We start from the raw sequence: 17,901 nt of genomic DNA on the forward strand, positions 1-17,901 counted from the left end.
CAGTTTGCTCCTGCTCCGTCATCCACCCCCAACGGTGTTAAACTTTGTACAAAAGGACATGAATGCCCATGCGATTTTGCCCCTGTTTGTTATGCCTAATTGTGATTTTACCCTGATTTGGAATTAGACTTTTTTATTGTATGCTGACAATTAATTAAATTTGGTCAAACATATTTGACACAACTTATAATTATTTGAACTCAGATTTAATATTGATAAATATTTAAAATTTTGGTAGCACCTTTGCTATATTTTTGGCCCTGAGTTTGGAGCCCCAACGAACATAAACCTTGTTGTATGGAGTTCTAGAAGCAAAACTCAAGGTTGTACAGGTTGTAGTACCACAGCTTGCATCCGGAGTCATACACATATATGACACAGTAGCATTTGCTGAGACAGGCTTGCTTACAATCCTCATCACTTCTTGCTAAATCATTCTGAGAATCATAAGGGAGCCCCTGCAGCTTGTCCAGCAAGATAAAAGAGTCGTCATGTTCAGTCTGGCCATTCGTCTCGCAGCTCAATGGAAGAGATCTCGGTCTCGAGCAACCAGTAGCAAAGGATCCGAGGTTCCACTCAGCTGGATAGGAAGGCTCAAATCCATCGACGCAATCGCATTTGCCATTACTTGTGCAAGCACTCGAAATTGCCACAGAAGAAGCCACTGTTTTTGCAATCTGAAGGGAAGGTCCAACGAGGTACCCAACCACTGCTATTGGCCGCTGCAGAATCCTCTGACCACCGCATCAAGCTGACTTGCCCCTAGGAGGAACTGCAAGAACTCGGTCAGATTAGGGCTGTCCGGAGGATTCAGCACCAGTGAGCTGCCATTGTCTTGTGATGTCACCATCCCATCCGGGAAGGTCCCAAGGCTGGGATGCCCATCGGTGGTGAGCACGAACCCGTTCCTCCTGCTCCGGTCGACGCCAACGCTGCCATTGTGCAAGTAACTCTTGTACGTCAAGGAGACGTTGGCTCCCGTGTCGCCGGCGAGCCTGAGCCTGGTGCCGGGGAGCAGTGAGTCGCCGGGGGAATCGAAGCTCTGCCACAGCACCCGCGAGGCGTTGGCCTGGTCCCTCACCACCATGTTGACGTCGCCAAGAAGCACCGCGGCCGCGGCAGGAGGCGGTGGCCCGGCCCCCGCCACGGGCGAACACCAGCGGGTAGACCCGGCCTCCGTGATGCACAGGCTGCCTGGCGAAGACCTCCAGCGCCAGCGGCGAAGAGGTCAGAGATGCCGACCCTGTCCCCGACCCAGAACGTGGGGCTGGTGCTCGGCATCCTCTTGAAGCGGACGCCCAGGAAGCGGTGGATGCCGGCGCCCGGGGCGAAGAATCCCAGCTCGAAGTCGCCGTTCTTGGACACGTGTGTCTGGTTCCCGGAGATGCCCATCGCCGGGGAGGATGGTGTCCGTCGTCCGAAGTAGCGATGGCCAGGAGGAAGGAGGAAGAAGATGAGGAAGGTGGGCGGCACGCACCCGCGAGGCCCCAACGCTCCGCCTGCCTGCCCTGATGCCGCTATCCTAGAGGTGCCCGACTGGAGCATCAGATGGTGCGGCCGCGACCCTGTGGGGCGGGGGACGGGGCGGCGGCCGAGGCCCCCAGCCGCGCCGCAGCGGGCGCTGAGCCGGGGGGAGGGGTCGGGGTGGAGCCCGCCACAGGCCACGCGGCGCCACAGCCACTGTGGGCGCGAGCCTAGGGAGGAGCGGGGCGGAGTGAGGATGAGCTGCGCCGCTGCCAGTAGTCGCGCCGCCGCCGGTACTCTCCAAACCCTAACACGCGAACCGTGCCGCCGGAGTGTGGCAGAGGGAGGACGAGACGCGCCGGGGGGGAGCGGGAAGGAGGGAGGATGAGCCACGCCGGGGGGGAGCGGGAAGGAGGGAGGAGGAGCTACGCCGCCACTGGTAGCTACGTCGCTGCCAAGCCGCGAAACCTTCTGCGAGCCGCGACTTCTCGTCGAGAACGGGTCGAGCGAACGGGTGAGAAAGGAGAAAGGGACTGAGGGGTATCGTTGTCTTTTCATGTAGGTGTCTTTTCTTTTTTTTCTACCATTTAATCCAAGCATTTTAGACGGTGTTACAAAGCAGGGGTAGACGGGAGCTTCGTTCGAAAAAAGCGATGGTAAAATCACAAAGTTAAAAAAGAGGGGCAAAATCACAATTGGAGTACTGAACAAGGACAAGAACGCTATTTTCTCATTTTTATATGAAAGTTGTTGGTTTCGATGAGATCTATAACTTTTTAGTTTCGAGGTTTTTTTTTCATTTGAGGACGTTAAGATGCTAAAAGATAATATTAGATTCAGCAGCATAATAATCACGTACTAGCTCTCGACACATTAGAAAAATAACATTTTTTGCATTGTGTCAAATGATGATACTTTTTATATCAAAGTTGTACCTCTTAGTCTCTTAGTGAGATATACTTTATAGTTTTGAGTTTTTACATTTGAAGTCGTTAAGATAGTCGAGAAAATAATACAAAGTTTGAACAACATACTAATCGTGCAAAGGCTTATCAACTCACAAAAATTATATTATTCTTGTATTGTGTCAATTGAAGATAGCTTTTATATTAAAGTTGTAGCTATTAATGAGGTCTACATATTTTTAGTTTGAAGTTTTTCATTTAAGATTGTTAAGATGCTCAAGAGAATAGAGCTTGTCTTCTTAGAAAAATCAAATACGGAGTATTTCATATTTTAGTGCTTGTTTGGCACAGCTTCACTATGTTGTTTTTTTAAACAATTTCACAGGCAGTTTTTTAGTAAAGTTGAGGTGTTTTGAAAAAAGTGTTTGGAAAATAGCTTCACCAACAGCTTAGAGTGAGAGAGCTAGGGTAAACTATTATTTTCAGTTTTATCCCAACTCATGTCTTTGTGAAAGAGAAGAAAAACAGCTTCACCCATGAAGTTGTTTTAAAAATAAGTGTTTGGCAAAAAAAAACTCATAGTTGTTATAAGCTATGCCAAATAGGCCTTTAATGTCGCATAAAAGTACTTTTCAAACGAAAGATATAGATCTTATCGAGAGCTACAGCTTTCATATAAAAAGTCTAAAAAGATATATTTTTTAAGAAAATATAAGCTTTGGTACACGATTAAATATGTCCCTTAAATTAATATTTACAAGCATCTTAAAGATATGATTTTTTTTTTCTAAAAAGAATTGTGCACAATTTATTTATTTTTTCTGAAGCACGCACACCGATATGGACTGCACGCATAGGGATGGACAAAATACTCACGGCTCGTCAACTCGCCCGACTCGTGGCCGGCTCAGCTCGGCTCGACTCGGCTTGTTTTAACTTTTTTACGAGTTGAGCTGTAAGTCTAGCTCGCTATTTTAACGAGCCAGCTCACGAGCTGAGACCTATCAATCCACGACCATGAATCCAGAAGATGGTGATGCTGACCTAGAAGTGTACACATATTCTATTGGTATGTAATCCTTATTTTCAGTTGTTTCATATGAATTTTAATTTTATAATTGTTGTGGTACTTAAATGTTGATTTTATGGATTGTTTTTCACGGAGAAGGTGATGATGCTGACATTGAATCTGTGGACTTTTCTAAGTTTGTGGTGGCAAGCAACTATTTAGTATGCTGAAACTGCATGATCATGGATGAACCAACTATGTTGTATGGTTGATACTTTTGATAAACCCGATATGTATTAATCATGTATGGTTGCATAATGGTGAACGCCACCTTCTGGAATTAATATAACATAAACATTATAAACATGTGTGTCCTATTTTTTTAGTAGCTCGCGAGCTAAACGAGTCAAGTCGAGCTCGATAACGAGCCGAACCGAGCTGCTCCTCTAGCTTGTAATATTAACGAAGCCTAGTTGGCTGGCAACGTATCAAGTGCAAACCAACCTCTCCGTGCAAACCGTGTAAACCAACTGCGGGGGAGAGGTGGGAGGGGGGATTTGCAAAAGTGTAATTAGGAGCGGGCGTAATTACACTTTTGTAAATCCCCCCTTCCACCTCTCCTCCACAGTTAGTTTGCACGGAGAAGTTGGTTTGCACTAGATATGTTCCCGGCTCATTAACCTAACGAGCCAACTCAAACTGGACCGAGCCGAGCCCAGCTAGCTCAATATCTAGCCCTATGCACGCATGGTCCAAGAAGACGTGAGGTGCTGGAAGACTTGGGATTCACGACACAAAGATAGAAATGCATTGTGCATGTAATATATGTTACTTGTCCAACCTGAACATTCCACATTTCCACTGCAGGCTTGCAACAGCTCAGAGAAAAGTAGACAACCGACCACGTAGCAAACTCAGTCAGAGCAGAATCCCAGTCATCACTCGGTCTACATCAGCTGGTTCCCCACGGGGTCAACGGTGAAATGCAGGTGCAGAGGTTTCTCCACGATCGGGTGGAACTTCGATGCCCACATCTGTAACTCACAGGCCAAACACACAAGATGACAAAACCAGCAGTAGCAAACTGTACAAATAGTTATTTTTTTTAAGTTTATATTTAATACTTTAGATATGTGTCTAAACATTTAATAGATAAGATATAAACTTTTGGGTGAGAAACTAAAAAGCCTTATTACGGAGATAACAAAGACCAGTAGTAGTCCTATGGAAGAGTGTGGATTCAGGCAATGGCTATAGTTTGCTATCCTACTTCAGTTCAGAGTTGGAATCCAACCCTGCATGTGTTTGCATCATCATTCTGTATGTACCTCTATCCTGTATTTTTTTCTAGTTTTAATTTACTCGGGTAAGTGGAATGTGGTATGCAGGAAACTCAAGATATGAAATCCATTTGAGCAGAGTTCTTACATCCTTGTACTCCATGCTCTCCCTGAACAGCTTGAAGTCGTCAACTGCATGATACGACAAACTGAGTAAGCTAATGGAGTTGGGGAAATTGGCGGGCGGACACCCACAGTGGTGGACGTTTGCTGGCAGACACCCAAAGTGGAGCTGTATGCTAGAAGACACTCTGGTTTGTTGTAATTATGCCAGAGGACACCGCGGGCCGATTTCCACCGGTTGAGGAGAGAGAAAATTTTAGTTTGGACATCTGGTGCCCCTGAGCCACGTTTAGGTCTGGTTGGACCAGCTAAAAACCGACCCGAGCCTGGTCTGGTTAACCGGCCCCACCCTCCGCCGGCTCATCCAGGAGTGGTGCGTAGCGCACCGGTCCATGGGCGTGGAGCGCATCCCGACGCCGAAGCAGCCCGCGGACCCGGACATGGCGCGTACCAGCTTCAGCAGGTGCTGCGCCCTGCGCTTGGCGCGCTCCGAGCACCCGCCCTGCACCAACATCAGCAGCTGGCTCATGGCGCCCGCCCGGACCGCCTCCACCTGTAGCGCCTCGCACCCGCCCACCACGGCCACCAGCGCGCCCGCCGCGTGCTCCGCCGCGCGCCCGAACATGGTGCGCACCAGCGACGCCACGGCCACGGCCCCGCCCCCGGCCCCCGTGACCACGGCATCGTGCCCGCCCTCGGCACGGCACAGGCGCTCCGCGGCCGCCAGCGCGCGATCGGGCTACCCGACGCCGCCCTCTGCCACGCGCCGCGCCAGCGCCGACGTGGCGCCCGTCGCCACGGCGCGCGGACGGTTCTCCTTGGCCAGGCACAGCGCGAACAAGGCCCGGATCCCAACGCGCACGGCGCGGGCGTTGGCCTTCTCCGCCCGCAGCCGTGGCCATCTTCAAGCTCTCCCGCGCCGAGCTCGGCCGCCTGCGTTCGCAGCTCCCCGCGCGTGATGGCGCCCCGCGGTTCAGCACGTACGCGGTGCTGGTGGCGCACGTGGGGAGGTGCGCGGCCTGCCGCTTTCTTCTTCCTCTCTCCCTTTCTCTTCCTATCCCCGCCACCCTCTCCGCCTCCCGCACGACGGCACGCGCGGAGCCGTCGGCGGCGAAGTCCGCGAGCGCGGACGCTGCGCCCTCACGCACCGTGCGGCGGCGGTTCTCTGGCAGCTTGCAGAGCTCGAAGAGCGCCGTGGCGGCCTCGCGACGCTCCCACGAGCCACCGCGGCGGAGGAGCCCCGTCAACGCCGGGACACCACGGCTGAGAGCGTGTCCACGGCGTCGTCCGCCACGAGCCTCATCCCCGGCCTCCGCGTGCCGTAGCAGCACCGCCGCGTTGCCGGACTCCAGCACCTCCCTTCGCCCGACGGCGCCGGACTTGGGTAGCCTCAGCAGTGCCGGCACCGGCGACGCGAACCGAGCCGGCGCTGCCGGCACCACTTCTTGGCTCGCGTGCGCCCCTCCATCAGTAGGGACGGGAGCCGCCGCCGCGTGAACCGAGGCCGTGAAGCCAGGATTCCTGTCGACTGCTCCCTGGCCAACCCCGCATGGTGCAAAGCGCCTCTGGCACCAAGGACGCCGCCTCCATCACCACGGACACCGCTGACCACCGCACTAGGACTGAGCACTACGCGGAGTCGCCTTCTCCTCGGCCACCAACCCCGCACCGTCGAGCCGAGCCTCCACCCCGCTCCACGCTCTCTCTCTCTCTCTCTCTCTGCTTCCCTTCCCCTATCCTAATGTAGAGGCATGAGAAACAGAGGACGCCGAGCTCGCCATCCAGTAGGACTGCCGGAGCCAACGCCGTCGGCGCCGTGACGCTGGAGGTTGTCCCCGCCCTGACCCACCACCACTGGAGCAACCCTCGCCCTCGCCTCTGCCTACCGTCGCCGTGCTCTGCTTCTTCCCCTCTCTCTGCTCTCCCTCCCTTCTCTCTCATTCTCGCCGGGCGTTGACCGAACGGGAGGAGTGGACGCACCCGATGCATCCAATACCACGTCGTCCAGCCGATAGGAGCGCGACACGTCGCTGTTCGGGACCACATGGCGTTCGTGCTCCCCAGCGCCAACCGCGACGACAGCCTGTCCGTGGCCATCTCGCTGCAGGTCCAACCAGACCAGGCTCGGGTCGGTTTTTAGCTGGTCCAACCAGACCCAAACGTGGCTCAGGGGCACCGGATGTCCAAACTGAATTTCTCTCTCTCCTCAACCGGTGGAAACCGGCCCGCGGTGTCCTCGGGCATAATTACAACAAACCAGAGTGTCTTCTAGCATACAACTCCACTTTGGGTGTCCGCTAGCAAATGACCACCACTGTGGGTGTCCGCCAGCCAATTTCCCCTGGAGTTAATGGTGGATCTAGAATAAAAAATCCATGCATGATGAATTTTATACTGTAAAGTTATGTGACAGAGCTATCGTATCGTATATAAAATAAGAGATGCTAATACGGTGGAATAAGGACAACCATAACTGTCACAAATATGTCACAATTTCATAAACAATGTTCAATTGTGTGAGAGATGGTCCAGTTGCAGCTGTTTTAGATCGATCTCTTTCGGCGCTCGATAGAGACATGTTGTCTGTATGTTTAAACTCTTCTTCTTAATATAATAATATATAAATATTTTTGCGTATTCGAAAAAAATATACGAGAGATGAAATTTTCAGTCACAAATCATAGTTGTTGACCATAAACATAACTAAAGGTTTAAAGAAAACATTGGATGATTTTAGTGATGATGAATGAACTACGAGAAAAATCAAAATTTGAGTTGGAATGGCATCGTGGGCTGGTGAGCGGTCACGGCCATTGGCGTAGAATGATCGGACAAAAAAAAGAAGTCAAAATGGTTTGGGAGTCCTACCAAACCGACCCTGGAAAGAAAGGGGAAATACCATTACAATGGCGTCGTTCGGCTGGTAAAAAAACCAGCCGGAATTCACTGTTTATGGCTGGTTTTCACTGTTTATGCTCTCACAAATTCCTTCAAATTCTTCCAAATTCCTCCCAGTGAACAGGGGCAATATCCAGACACTTCTGCTAGGTAGCTCGTTCGCTGATTGGTTTCTGGGTTAATAAGCCTGACTGATGCTGGTTTGTTGTGAGAGAAAAATACTATATCATAGCTGATAAACTCTGATTGAAACCAACGAACGACCAGACTGGCTGAAATAAGTCGAATTATATGAACAGCCCTAGGTTAGAACGCATGTCATTCTTCTTTCTCCGTTTCGTTAAAACCAAAGCGGCGGCGGCGTCTATGATCCACACACCACACTGCACTGAATTCGTCTAGAAGTTGGAATCGTCAGTATCCATGTCATCCACACGACAAAAAGGTCAAAAACCGCACGGCGAACAGTTTTTCCCGTTGACTGACCGATGCGTTCTCACTGAAAAGCACGCTGTGACTTGTGAGGCTCGATGTCATTGTCGCGGCTGCTGCTGTCCTGCTCCTGCACCGCACGTCCGCACCGAGAGGAAGGTGAGTGAGGAAGAAGAAACCGCATGCAGATGCAGGGGACGACTAGTAGGGGACGAAGACGAACGGGGTTCCAACCCAAAACTGACTTGTCATGGCGGAGTGGAATCCACAATAGCGACAAACCGTCGGGGCCTGGATGCAAAGCAGCCTCGTCCGGACTCCCGGAATAAAATACTCCTATAGGTCTCCTCTGTCCTCTCACGCTCTCTCTGCTTCCGCAAAGCTCCTCTTCCCTCCTCCTCACAGGAGTCAGGACCAGAAATTTCTGTCCTCGCTCCCACCACCTCACAACAGAACTGATCCTCCCCTTTTCCTTTCTTTTTTTCTTTTTCCCTCTTTCGCGAATCTGTCCGGCCGGTTCAGTTTCGACTCGCGCGGCCCAGGCGCCCGTCCGAAACCGCCAAATTTCCTCCTCCTCGCCTCGCGGAGCTCAGCGATTGGAGGTAATAGTCTCTTCCCTTCCCCCCTGTTCTCGGCTGTTTCTTGGGGGGTCGGGGTGTTCTCGGAAATCCCCGCCGTGTGTTGCGCTTGCGATTGCCTGAGTGGGTTTTGCCGCTCTGTGCGGTTTCGCGGCCAGTTCCGGTGTAATCTCCCCTCCCCTTTGGGCGTTACATCTGGTTCTTGCGTCGATTTTGCGTTGGGATTACGGGTGCCTGCCGAAGGGGTTGGGTTGGTGAGGATAAATGACTCGTGCGATCAGACTGAAAAAAAAATGCGTCTTTATGTTAAGTTGCTGATGGATGGTATTATATATAAATCTCCTTTTGTTGCACTCGCGCACTGGAGCCTTTCTTTGATGATCGAGTAAAGTACTAGTGGAGATTGATTTTGCGTGCATGGAGCCTTTGATGATCAAGTAAAGCAGTTAAAATAGCACGCACATCCCCATGATGTTGGAATCATGCGAAAGTTTCCGGGGCCTGTAGTCTTGCTCAGCTCAATAAGTAGGATTGCTCGAATCATGTTGTTCATGTGTTATTCAGCGGCTTGGAATTTGGGGGCGCTACTTCTCTTGTGGTGTTGGTTGTGGAAGCAGTGTGCTTCATGATTCAGACGCCATTCCCGTGGTCTTTCTTTTGTCCTGTCCTTGAGCGTCCTTCAGCGGTCCCCGCACGTCAAATTTGATAGGCCAGGGATTTTGCGAGCTGTTGTGATGGTTTCCTGAATTATATGAGGGAAAAGTCTTGGCCTACTTCTACTTGCGAAGGAGAAAAGTTGCAACACGTGGGAAACCCTGCGGGGAGTGAGGACAAGGTTGAAGTTTTCAAGCTGTGATGTGTCCATGCGTAATGCTCACATTTTTCTGCTGCATCTGTTGCATTTCTGGGTGTGTATTGTCTTGGAAACTACTTGCTCATGTCATTGGCATGTCACTTAATGTGCGGCGTGGAATGCGCGGATCCTTTTCAGTTACAGTTTTGTTGTTTTCTTCTTTACTCTATAATCCTCGGTTTATCTCACATAAATGGTACCTGTCAAGTTAATCTGATTATCATGTCAAGTCATTATCTCTGAATAATTGCCCTGACAGCGAGCGGCACTAATTATGGGCGAATCCTTTCTTTTGCTGTTTGTTTATTTACTCCATCCTTAGTTGATTTAACAGAAATGGAACCTGTCATATATATTTGATTTTCGTGTCAAGTCCTTGTCTTAACTATCCTGAGAATGAATCAGTAGTTCTGAATTCTGATAAATATACTAATTTGGATCTTACGTTCAAAAAATAATTTGGATCTTCTTTATTGAACTTGTGACACTGCAGAAAACTAACTGGTTTACTAGGAGCCTAGAGTGTGCCAGAATTTTTGTCCCTGCTTGTCCTGACTTGCCAACCTACAATGGGATGGGGAAACACCATTACCAGGCGCCTCAAGGTTTTCTCTATGGCACTGTTTATCTACTTCGACTATAAGGTGTGGTTCTATTCCTGTTCTCAATGATGTTTGTCCATAGGCAGCCTCTTCCATTCTCTCGAAACAGATTAACATCTTCTTGATGCACAAGCAGGCTGTTCAGAAGAGAGTTCAATGGGTTAGCACTGGTAAAAAGAGTGCTATATGGAAGAAAACACATGAGCGAAATGCTCGCCGTGTCCTCAACCTGATGATAGAGTTAGAAGGTTTATGGGTGAAAATGGGCCAATATTTATCCACAAGAGCAGATGTACTTCCTGAACCCTACATAAATGTCCTCAAGCAGTTGCAGGATTCACTTCCTCCACGCCCTTTTGAAGAGGTACGCATGCTTGTCCTTGAATGAATGGAAGAATCAAAGATTGATAATTCTTGTCTGGTCCTAATATAGTATTGTACGTGCAGGTTACTTAAGCAATTACTTATCCTAGTTCTTGTCTCTGCTGTGCAGGTTCGTGGAACAATAGAGAAAGAACTTGGAGAACCCATGAGTGATCTATTTGCTGATTTTGTCGTGGACCCTCTCGCAACCGCATCAGTAAGTACTGTATTATCAAAGTGAACTTTAGTTATCTGATATAAATCATAGTGTGCTCATTTCAGTTGAGCCTCCCAATGAACATTTGGTAACAGATAGCGCAAGTTCATCGTGCAACTCTGGCAGATGGCAGAGAAGTAGTTGTCAAAATTCAGCATGATGGTGTCAAGGAGATCATATTAGAGGTTTATCTCTAACCTGCAAGTATGCTGTCTAGCACAGTTGGAGTCTATTACATTTTTGTATTGGTGGTCAGGATCTGAAGAATGCAAAATCATTGGTTGAATGGATAGCGTGGGCAGAGCCTCGGTATGATTTTAATCCAATGATTGATGAATGGTGCAAGGAGGCTCCAAAGGAACTTGATTTCAACCATGAAGCAGGTATTTTCCTTGCTCAGGTTCTTACTAATATTGCCATATGCTTCTCTGCACGATTTTCCATGTTCTGTCCCTCTCTTTAAAATTAGAGTCAAAGCCTAGTGGCTCATGAAGAGGTTGTCTTGATAATGTATGGTATAAATTCTTCAATTTTAGAGAATACTAGGGCCGTCTCCAGGAATCTTAGTCGCAAAACTGACTGTGGGAGTGGCAGTGTTTCCAGTGCTGTTGATGTACTCATTCCAGAAGTTATTCAGGTCTATCTGTCAGTTTCTATACTGTTTGTCATATTAATTTTCGAAAATCAAGCTACCGTCATCTGACAGACTGTTCTTTTGTGTGTCAGTCAACTGACAAGGTTCTAATTTTGGAATATATGGATGGGATTCGCTTAAATGATAATGATTCATTGGAAGCATTTGGTGTTGACAAGCAGAAACTGGTCGAAGAGATAACCCGTGCATATGCTCATCAAATATACATTGATGGCTTCTTTAACGGCGACCCTCACCCTGGTATTTAGATTATATTCATTTTGGGAAGGTTTCTTTCACCTTTCCGCTCTGCATTGGATTGCACATTAATTCATAGTCGCATGCATTTTTCTCTTCTGTAGGTAATTTTCTTGTGAGCAAGGAACCTCCGCATAAACCGATTCTCCTTGACTTTGGGCTCACTAAGCGCATATCTAAATCTATGACGCAGGCACTAGCAAAAATGTTTTTGTCATGTGCAGAGGTTTGTGAACCTTGATCTTCTATATAATGCACATTCCCTTCTTTCCTCACTGTAGATAGTACCTTGCTAGTATAATATAAAACTATTCCCTTCTTTTCTTACTGTAGATTCAGAACCCATGCAAGCATACCTTGTTTACTTTCTTGTCTTTTCTTTTAACAATATTATCTGTCTTTTGGTATTACTCGTTATGATGTGATAAGACTGGTAGTTAAGATGGCCATATCCCCAATAAGTGAAATCAAGCAGCCTTGGGAGATATGTCCCCAAGCTACAATAGCTAATATCCCTAAGCTATAAGCGATAAGTTGAGAACTGAGCAATAGCTCGCCTGGTAGAGCCTCCAGCTGAGAGGGAGGACACCCAGGCTTAAACCTAAGTGCTCAAAGGTCATATACCTCCCTGAAGAGTTCGATACTCCCCTCTCATAAGACGATTAGACGAATTCAAAGGGATGTCTCTCCCTGGACCTGGAGTCACTTGACTTGTTTTTGGAAATTTTGACATTTCATACCCAAGTTTACAAAATAGCTTGCCATGTAGTTTCCAGCTTATCATACTTTAGTTAATTGATGTAACATGTTGATCTGTAGGGAGATCATGTGGCACTGCTGTCAGCATTTTCAGAGATGGGGCTTAAACTGCGGGTTGACATGCCTCAGCAGGCTATGGATATTACCACAATATTCTTTCGCCAGTCAACCACAGCAAGTGAAGCAAAGGTAGGCTGAAGTCTACTAGATCCATTGTTCGTCATCTTGTCTCCATTTTAGTAATTTTGGATATTTGGAGTAACAGTTTATTTGTGGTTATTCATACTTATTAGGAGAACATAAAGGCACTAAATGACCAAAGAGAGAGAAATAAAAAAGCTCTTCAAGAAAAGATGAAATTGAACAAGAAGGAGGTTCAACGCTTTAATCCTGTGAGTTGGAATGCCCAGCTTGCTAGTTTCCAGTTTCCACTGCCAATAAATGGGGTGTCACATGGACATTTTCATGCCTTTAGGTTGATGCTTTCCCTGGGGATGCCATAATATTTATGAGGGTCTTGAATCTCCTCAGAGGTACAGTATGTGTTTGGTTTGGGCTTACTCGTTCCTCTAAGGTATCCAGTATCTTAATGACATTTATTTAAAAAAAAAACTGCAGGTCTTTCAGCTTCACTAAATGTTAGGATAGTTTACCTGGACATCATGAGGCCATTTGCTGAATCAACTTTGTTAGGGTGAGATGCTATTTACTTGACATTGTCATGCCAATGGTTGCACCATCTTTATAGTAAAAACATCACCTCACTCATTTCTTTCATTGCTGATTTTTATGTCTTCACTTTGGTCAGGAGTTTGACACATGGACAAATACCTAACAGTCAGTGGATTTTTGACTCACCTGCTAACTCTGATGTGGAGTCTAAACTGAGAAATTATCTGCTTGAGTTGGGAAGCGACAAAATTTTAGGAATACAGGTAGGACTCTCCTCTGAATCTATTATTCAACTACGCTTGCAGAAATTCTGTACAAAATTTAGGATCTGTGTGCGGAGCACTTACATTTGTGTCTTCCCTAGGTCTGCGCATATAAAGATGGAAAGGTCATAATAGATACTGCTGCTGGTATGTTGGGGAAGTATGATCCCCGACCTGTTCAACCTGATTCTCTCTTTCCTGTTTTCTCAGTGACTAAGGGTATCACTGCTGGGATGGTACATTGGCTTGTGGACAAAGGGTGAGTATTAATCCAGTGCCTAGTTTCTTTTAACCTTGCCAGTTTAAATCTGTCTGCATGATATTAGTTTACACTATATTACAGAATTTGGTGTGCATATAAATTGTCTCTCATCTTTACGTATAGCATCTTCATGGAATCTTTTTATGGGGGGTGTGAGCTGTAACATTGTGGCATTCCACTCCTTTATAATATCCCAACTGGTTTGCCTACAAAACAAGGATATTCCTTCTTTATATGCTTATTAGATGGAAAATTGCTCACTTAATGGTCCACCTGGGACTATTTTAAGAAAAATGGTCCAACAACCATTTCTAACCTGTCCGTTTTTTGTGAGCGTAATGTAGAATTGCCAAAATAGATGTTAAGAACTTCAACTGTGCATTTTGACATTTATTCGACAAGTTGAAGTTGCACCAGCTATTGTGTGACATCATAATCCAATCTTTCAGGAAGCTGAAGTATGCGGAAACAGTTGCCAACATATGGCCAAATTTTGGAACTAATGGAAAGGAGTTAATAAAGGTAACGTATAAAACTTCTCCGCGTCTGTTATTTGATGAGACATGACATTTCTTGGCTAATAGACTATCTCATTGGCTACTTCCTAAATCCTAATAAAGGTCCATCATCTTCTAAATCACACATCCGGTTTGCACAATGCACTGGGTGATGTGGTGAAGAATGATCCTTTGTTGGTATGTGACTGGGAGGAGACACAAAACCAGATTACGAAGTGTACACCTGAGACCGAACCTGGTTCCACACAAATTTACCATTACCTCTCCTTTGGTTGGCTGTGTGGGGGAGTCATAGAGGTATGTTTCTTCCTGCCATCACATAAATTGAGCCTTGTTTGTAATGAGAGAGTTGACCTTCGTTAATTATGTTAGTAGATTGTTGTGTGGGTCATACTAAATTTAAGGTTAATGGTTAGCTAAATTTAGATGTAAACCCCCATCAAGTTCTCTTTTTGGGTCCCATAGCTTAATTATGGGGTTTGTAAGTCAATGTAATGTTGTAACTCAATTTCATGAATCCTAACTCTGGTATTTGACAATAATAGCATGCATCTGGGAAGAAGTTTCAAGAGGTTCTAGAAGAGGCTATTGTTCGTCCTCTTCACATTGAGGGGGAGCTATATGTTGGCATTCCACCAGGTATGTTGCAGATCTCTTATGAATCAGGGCTTAGATCGATTACAAATATTAGATCCTTTTTTTAGCACTGTGCACTTAATCTGTAGCTTATTTTATGATAAGAAATCCAATTTGCTCTCGAGATCTATTTCTGGTTGTCCTCGGGAGCAAGAAAAAATAATTTGATATCTCGAATGTAAGATTTTCCTACCTAGGAGGGAATGGGGGGGGGGGGGGGGGGGGGGTGTTCAATGGAGGGCAGATATTTGTCAGCCAAGCTATGAGTGTGGGAGAGACTACATATGCATCTGTAGAGTACTGCATCAGGTTAATGATTTAAAGTTTTTTACTAATGAAGTTTAAGGCTTCAGCGCCACAGTTTTAGCATTTCATGTTGCAATAGTAAATTTCAGGTAGTCACCCTTTCTGTATGATTTCACAATGTTTAGTGCTTATTTGGTCAGTTCATATAAAAGGTAGTAAATCTTTATCTTGAAGTTTCAAGCTCCTGGATGGAATATCTACTGTTACCGATATGCATACTATCTTGTTCTAAATACCCTTTTGTCTGACGTCCGTGGCATTCTCAGGTGTTGAATCTCGGCTGGCAGCGCTGACAGTTGACACCGAGGAGCTCCAGAAGCTATCAGGAATCAGGGCAGGGGCAGATGTGCCGCCAGCTTTGCTGAACAACATCGCGCAGATGGCGTCTGGTCTACCAGCTCTTTTCAACACACTAAATGTCCGGCGGGCCATCATCCCTGCTGCCAATGGCCACTGCTCCGCTCGTGCGCTCGCTCGATACTACGCGGCGCTAGCGACAGGTGGTTCTGTTCCTCCACCGCACTCTTCCGGCTCCAAGCCGCCCCTCGGCAGCCATGTGCACACCCCCAAGTTCCCGACCGCGCCACTCAAGAAGAAGAAGGGCACTGGAAAGAAGGGCGGCAGTGGCTCCACGGGAAACCTCCAGGATGTCAGCAGCACTGACAAGAACGGGTACAGCCAGCTGTGCACCAGCGACGCCGACAGTGAAGCTGCGGCGGTGGTGTTGGGAAGTGGCGGCAGCAGCAGGATGTTCAGCAGCGACAAGATCCTCGACGCGTTCATGGGCGTCGGCGAGTACGAGGGCATGGCGCAACAGGACGGCAAGTTCGGGCTCGGGTTCAGGAGGTACGACAATGCCAGCAGCGGCAAGATGAGGTACTTCGGGCACTCCGGGATGGGCGGGTCGACCGGGTTCTGCGACGTGGAGAACAACTTCGCCATCGCGGTGATGGTGAACAAGCTGTCGCTGGGGAGCGTCACGCGCGGCGTCATCCGGCTCGTCCTCGAAGAACTGGGCCTGCCTGTGCCGGACGAGTACTCGGCCACCGGCGAGAAGGGGCCTGACATGGTGCTCAACCTGACGCCACCTGAGCAACTGAGATGACAGACGGCGCAAACCAGTTTGATTTGATAACTTGTGTGAAACAAGATATAGCGCATAGAAGGTGGGTGGTGGTGGGGCACAGAAATTTTCGTGGTACAGTATATACTCCATATTAATTAGTATACGATATATACACGCGTGCCACTTTGATTTTGACGTGGCATGTAAAACTCCGAGGACTGTTTGCTTCGGCAAATTCTACTGTGTAATGTGTACGGTGAAAGAAAATGGTAACCAGGCATAGTGAAATACAGACTATGTGGGGATAAATCTGCACGCACCACAAGCTGAGTACTGGGAACGTTCCTTTCAGTGGCCAGTACAAGAAATTATTGAATTGTTTGCGGTTGCAGTAATGTGGACACTACTTGGAGTTAACATTAGTGTTGTTTGTATTGGACGGTATTTTTGATAAAAACTGTATTGGACGGTACTGCCTCCTTTATTTTCTGCCAACAAGTTTTGGTTTCCAAATCCTAAAAATCCACAGAGCACGCGTTATCACGAAACAAGATTTTCGTCCGTGATATACGGAGCGGTCATGCATATATACGGAGTAGTAGTTATACTGGTCTGCATCGATCTGGAGACCTAGTCAGGTACGTAGTCAGTCAGCAGACGTCGATGACAAGGGAGGGGCCCATGGAAGCTGGACAGTGTCCGTTCACTGCTGCACGATTCTCCATCTGTTGTAGGTTAGTAGCTGAGAAAATGGAGGAATGCCTCATCAGTCGTAGACACCACTGGTAGACGGATAGAAAATGGCTACTAGCTAGCTAGAATCAACAGACAGAGTGCCAATTGAGATTTTTTTTAATATATTTTTAACATTTTTTATAAACTAATTTTAAATCTAACATTGTTTTTTTTTTCTAAAACTAACACTTTTGGCCGCGCCTATTGTCATGGCGTGGCGAAACGCTCGTGCCACGTCATGTATGGTGACGCGGTAGGAGGCTGACGTGGCGAAGACCGAGACCGCTGACCGGTGATGTGCCAGGGTCTACCGCGCCACCAATCTTGGCGCGGCAGTGACGCGCCACGGCGCATGACGTGGTAGTACCTGGACGGTTTAATTGGAACTTTCCGCGTCGATAGTGGGAGTTATTCTACGTATTGGTTGACGTAAAACAAATAGTGAATTTGTTTGTCTTTTTTTAATCTTTTTCACGGCTCGATAGAGAATTTGATAAGCAAATGATTTTTTTCCGTCTTTCATAATACGGTTAACCACCATGTTAACTAATCGATTACGAAAAATTGGATTGGATTTTGCGGTTCTTTTTTCTGCAATACCTCGACGTGACATGAGCGTGAAAGAGGTTCAAGAATCCATTTTCTTTTTATAAAGGCTAAAAACGAATCACTTATTTTTTTGGCTTTTTGGCCCCATATTGTAGGATCGGCAGCGACGCGACCATGAACCCCGTCTTCCTCGACCCCTCGCGCAAGACGCCGGCCACCGGCGTCGAGATACGCTGGGACTGCCGGTTCCCGAACTAGTTGTTACTTAATCTCGCCGGCAGTGCTATCGCGACGCATTGAAACGAATATGAAGCAGATAAATACAGTCCGTGCGCAAGTTGATAAGCTGCCACATAAAATTTTTATTGGTTTGACATAAGTTCGACATAGCATAATCAACTAAGCCTGCAAGTTTTGGACGCCAATATTCGTTCGATCTAATAAACTAAGACCCCAGGAGTGTAAGGATCCCTCGGACGTCTCTGTCTCTTCGAATTTGTTGGCAACACATTGGGAGTA

General features: G+C 47.3%; 1 protein-coding gene and 1 pseudogene across 1 annotated transcript; one reads left to right on the forward strand and one right to left on the reverse strand.

Annotated features, from left to right (window-relative positions):
* Positions 1 to 223: 223 nt before the first annotated feature.
* On the reverse strand, positions 224 to 2,022 carry LOC136533241 (S-locus-specific glycoprotein S13-like; annotated as a pseudogene).
* A 6,433-nt stretch (positions 2,023 to 8,455) lies between these two features.
* Positions 8,456 to 16,596, forward strand: LOC136533240 (uncharacterized). The gene is made up of 19 exons (XM_066525809.1): positions 8,456 to 8,713; positions 10,036 to 10,186; positions 10,281 to 10,508; positions 10,638 to 10,724; positions 10,820 to 10,909; positions 10,981 to 11,107; positions 11,261 to 11,361; positions 11,451 to 11,619; positions 11,721 to 11,842; positions 12,436 to 12,564; positions 12,669 to 12,767; positions 12,851 to 12,908; positions 12,994 to 13,069; positions 13,184 to 13,310; positions 13,412 to 13,569; positions 14,022 to 14,094; positions 14,193 to 14,387; positions 14,636 to 14,729; positions 15,299 to 16,596. Exons 2-19 carry the CDS (start codon positions 10,112 to 10,114, stop codon positions 16,135 to 16,137), a joined length of 2,847 nt encoding a protein of 948 aa, XP_066381906.1. The 5' UTR covers positions 8,456 to 8,713; positions 10,036 to 10,111; the 3' UTR covers positions 16,138 to 16,596.
* Positions 16,597 to 17,901: the final 1,305 nt, after the last annotated feature.

The sequence above is a fragment of the Miscanthus floridulus genome, unplaced genomic scaffold, assembly GCF_019320115.1.
Source record: "Miscanthus floridulus cultivar M001 unplaced genomic scaffold, ASM1932011v1 fs_821_1_2, whole genome shotgun sequence".
Lineage (NCBI taxonomy): Eukaryota > Viridiplantae > Streptophyta > Magnoliopsida > Poales > Poaceae > Miscanthus > Miscanthus floridulus.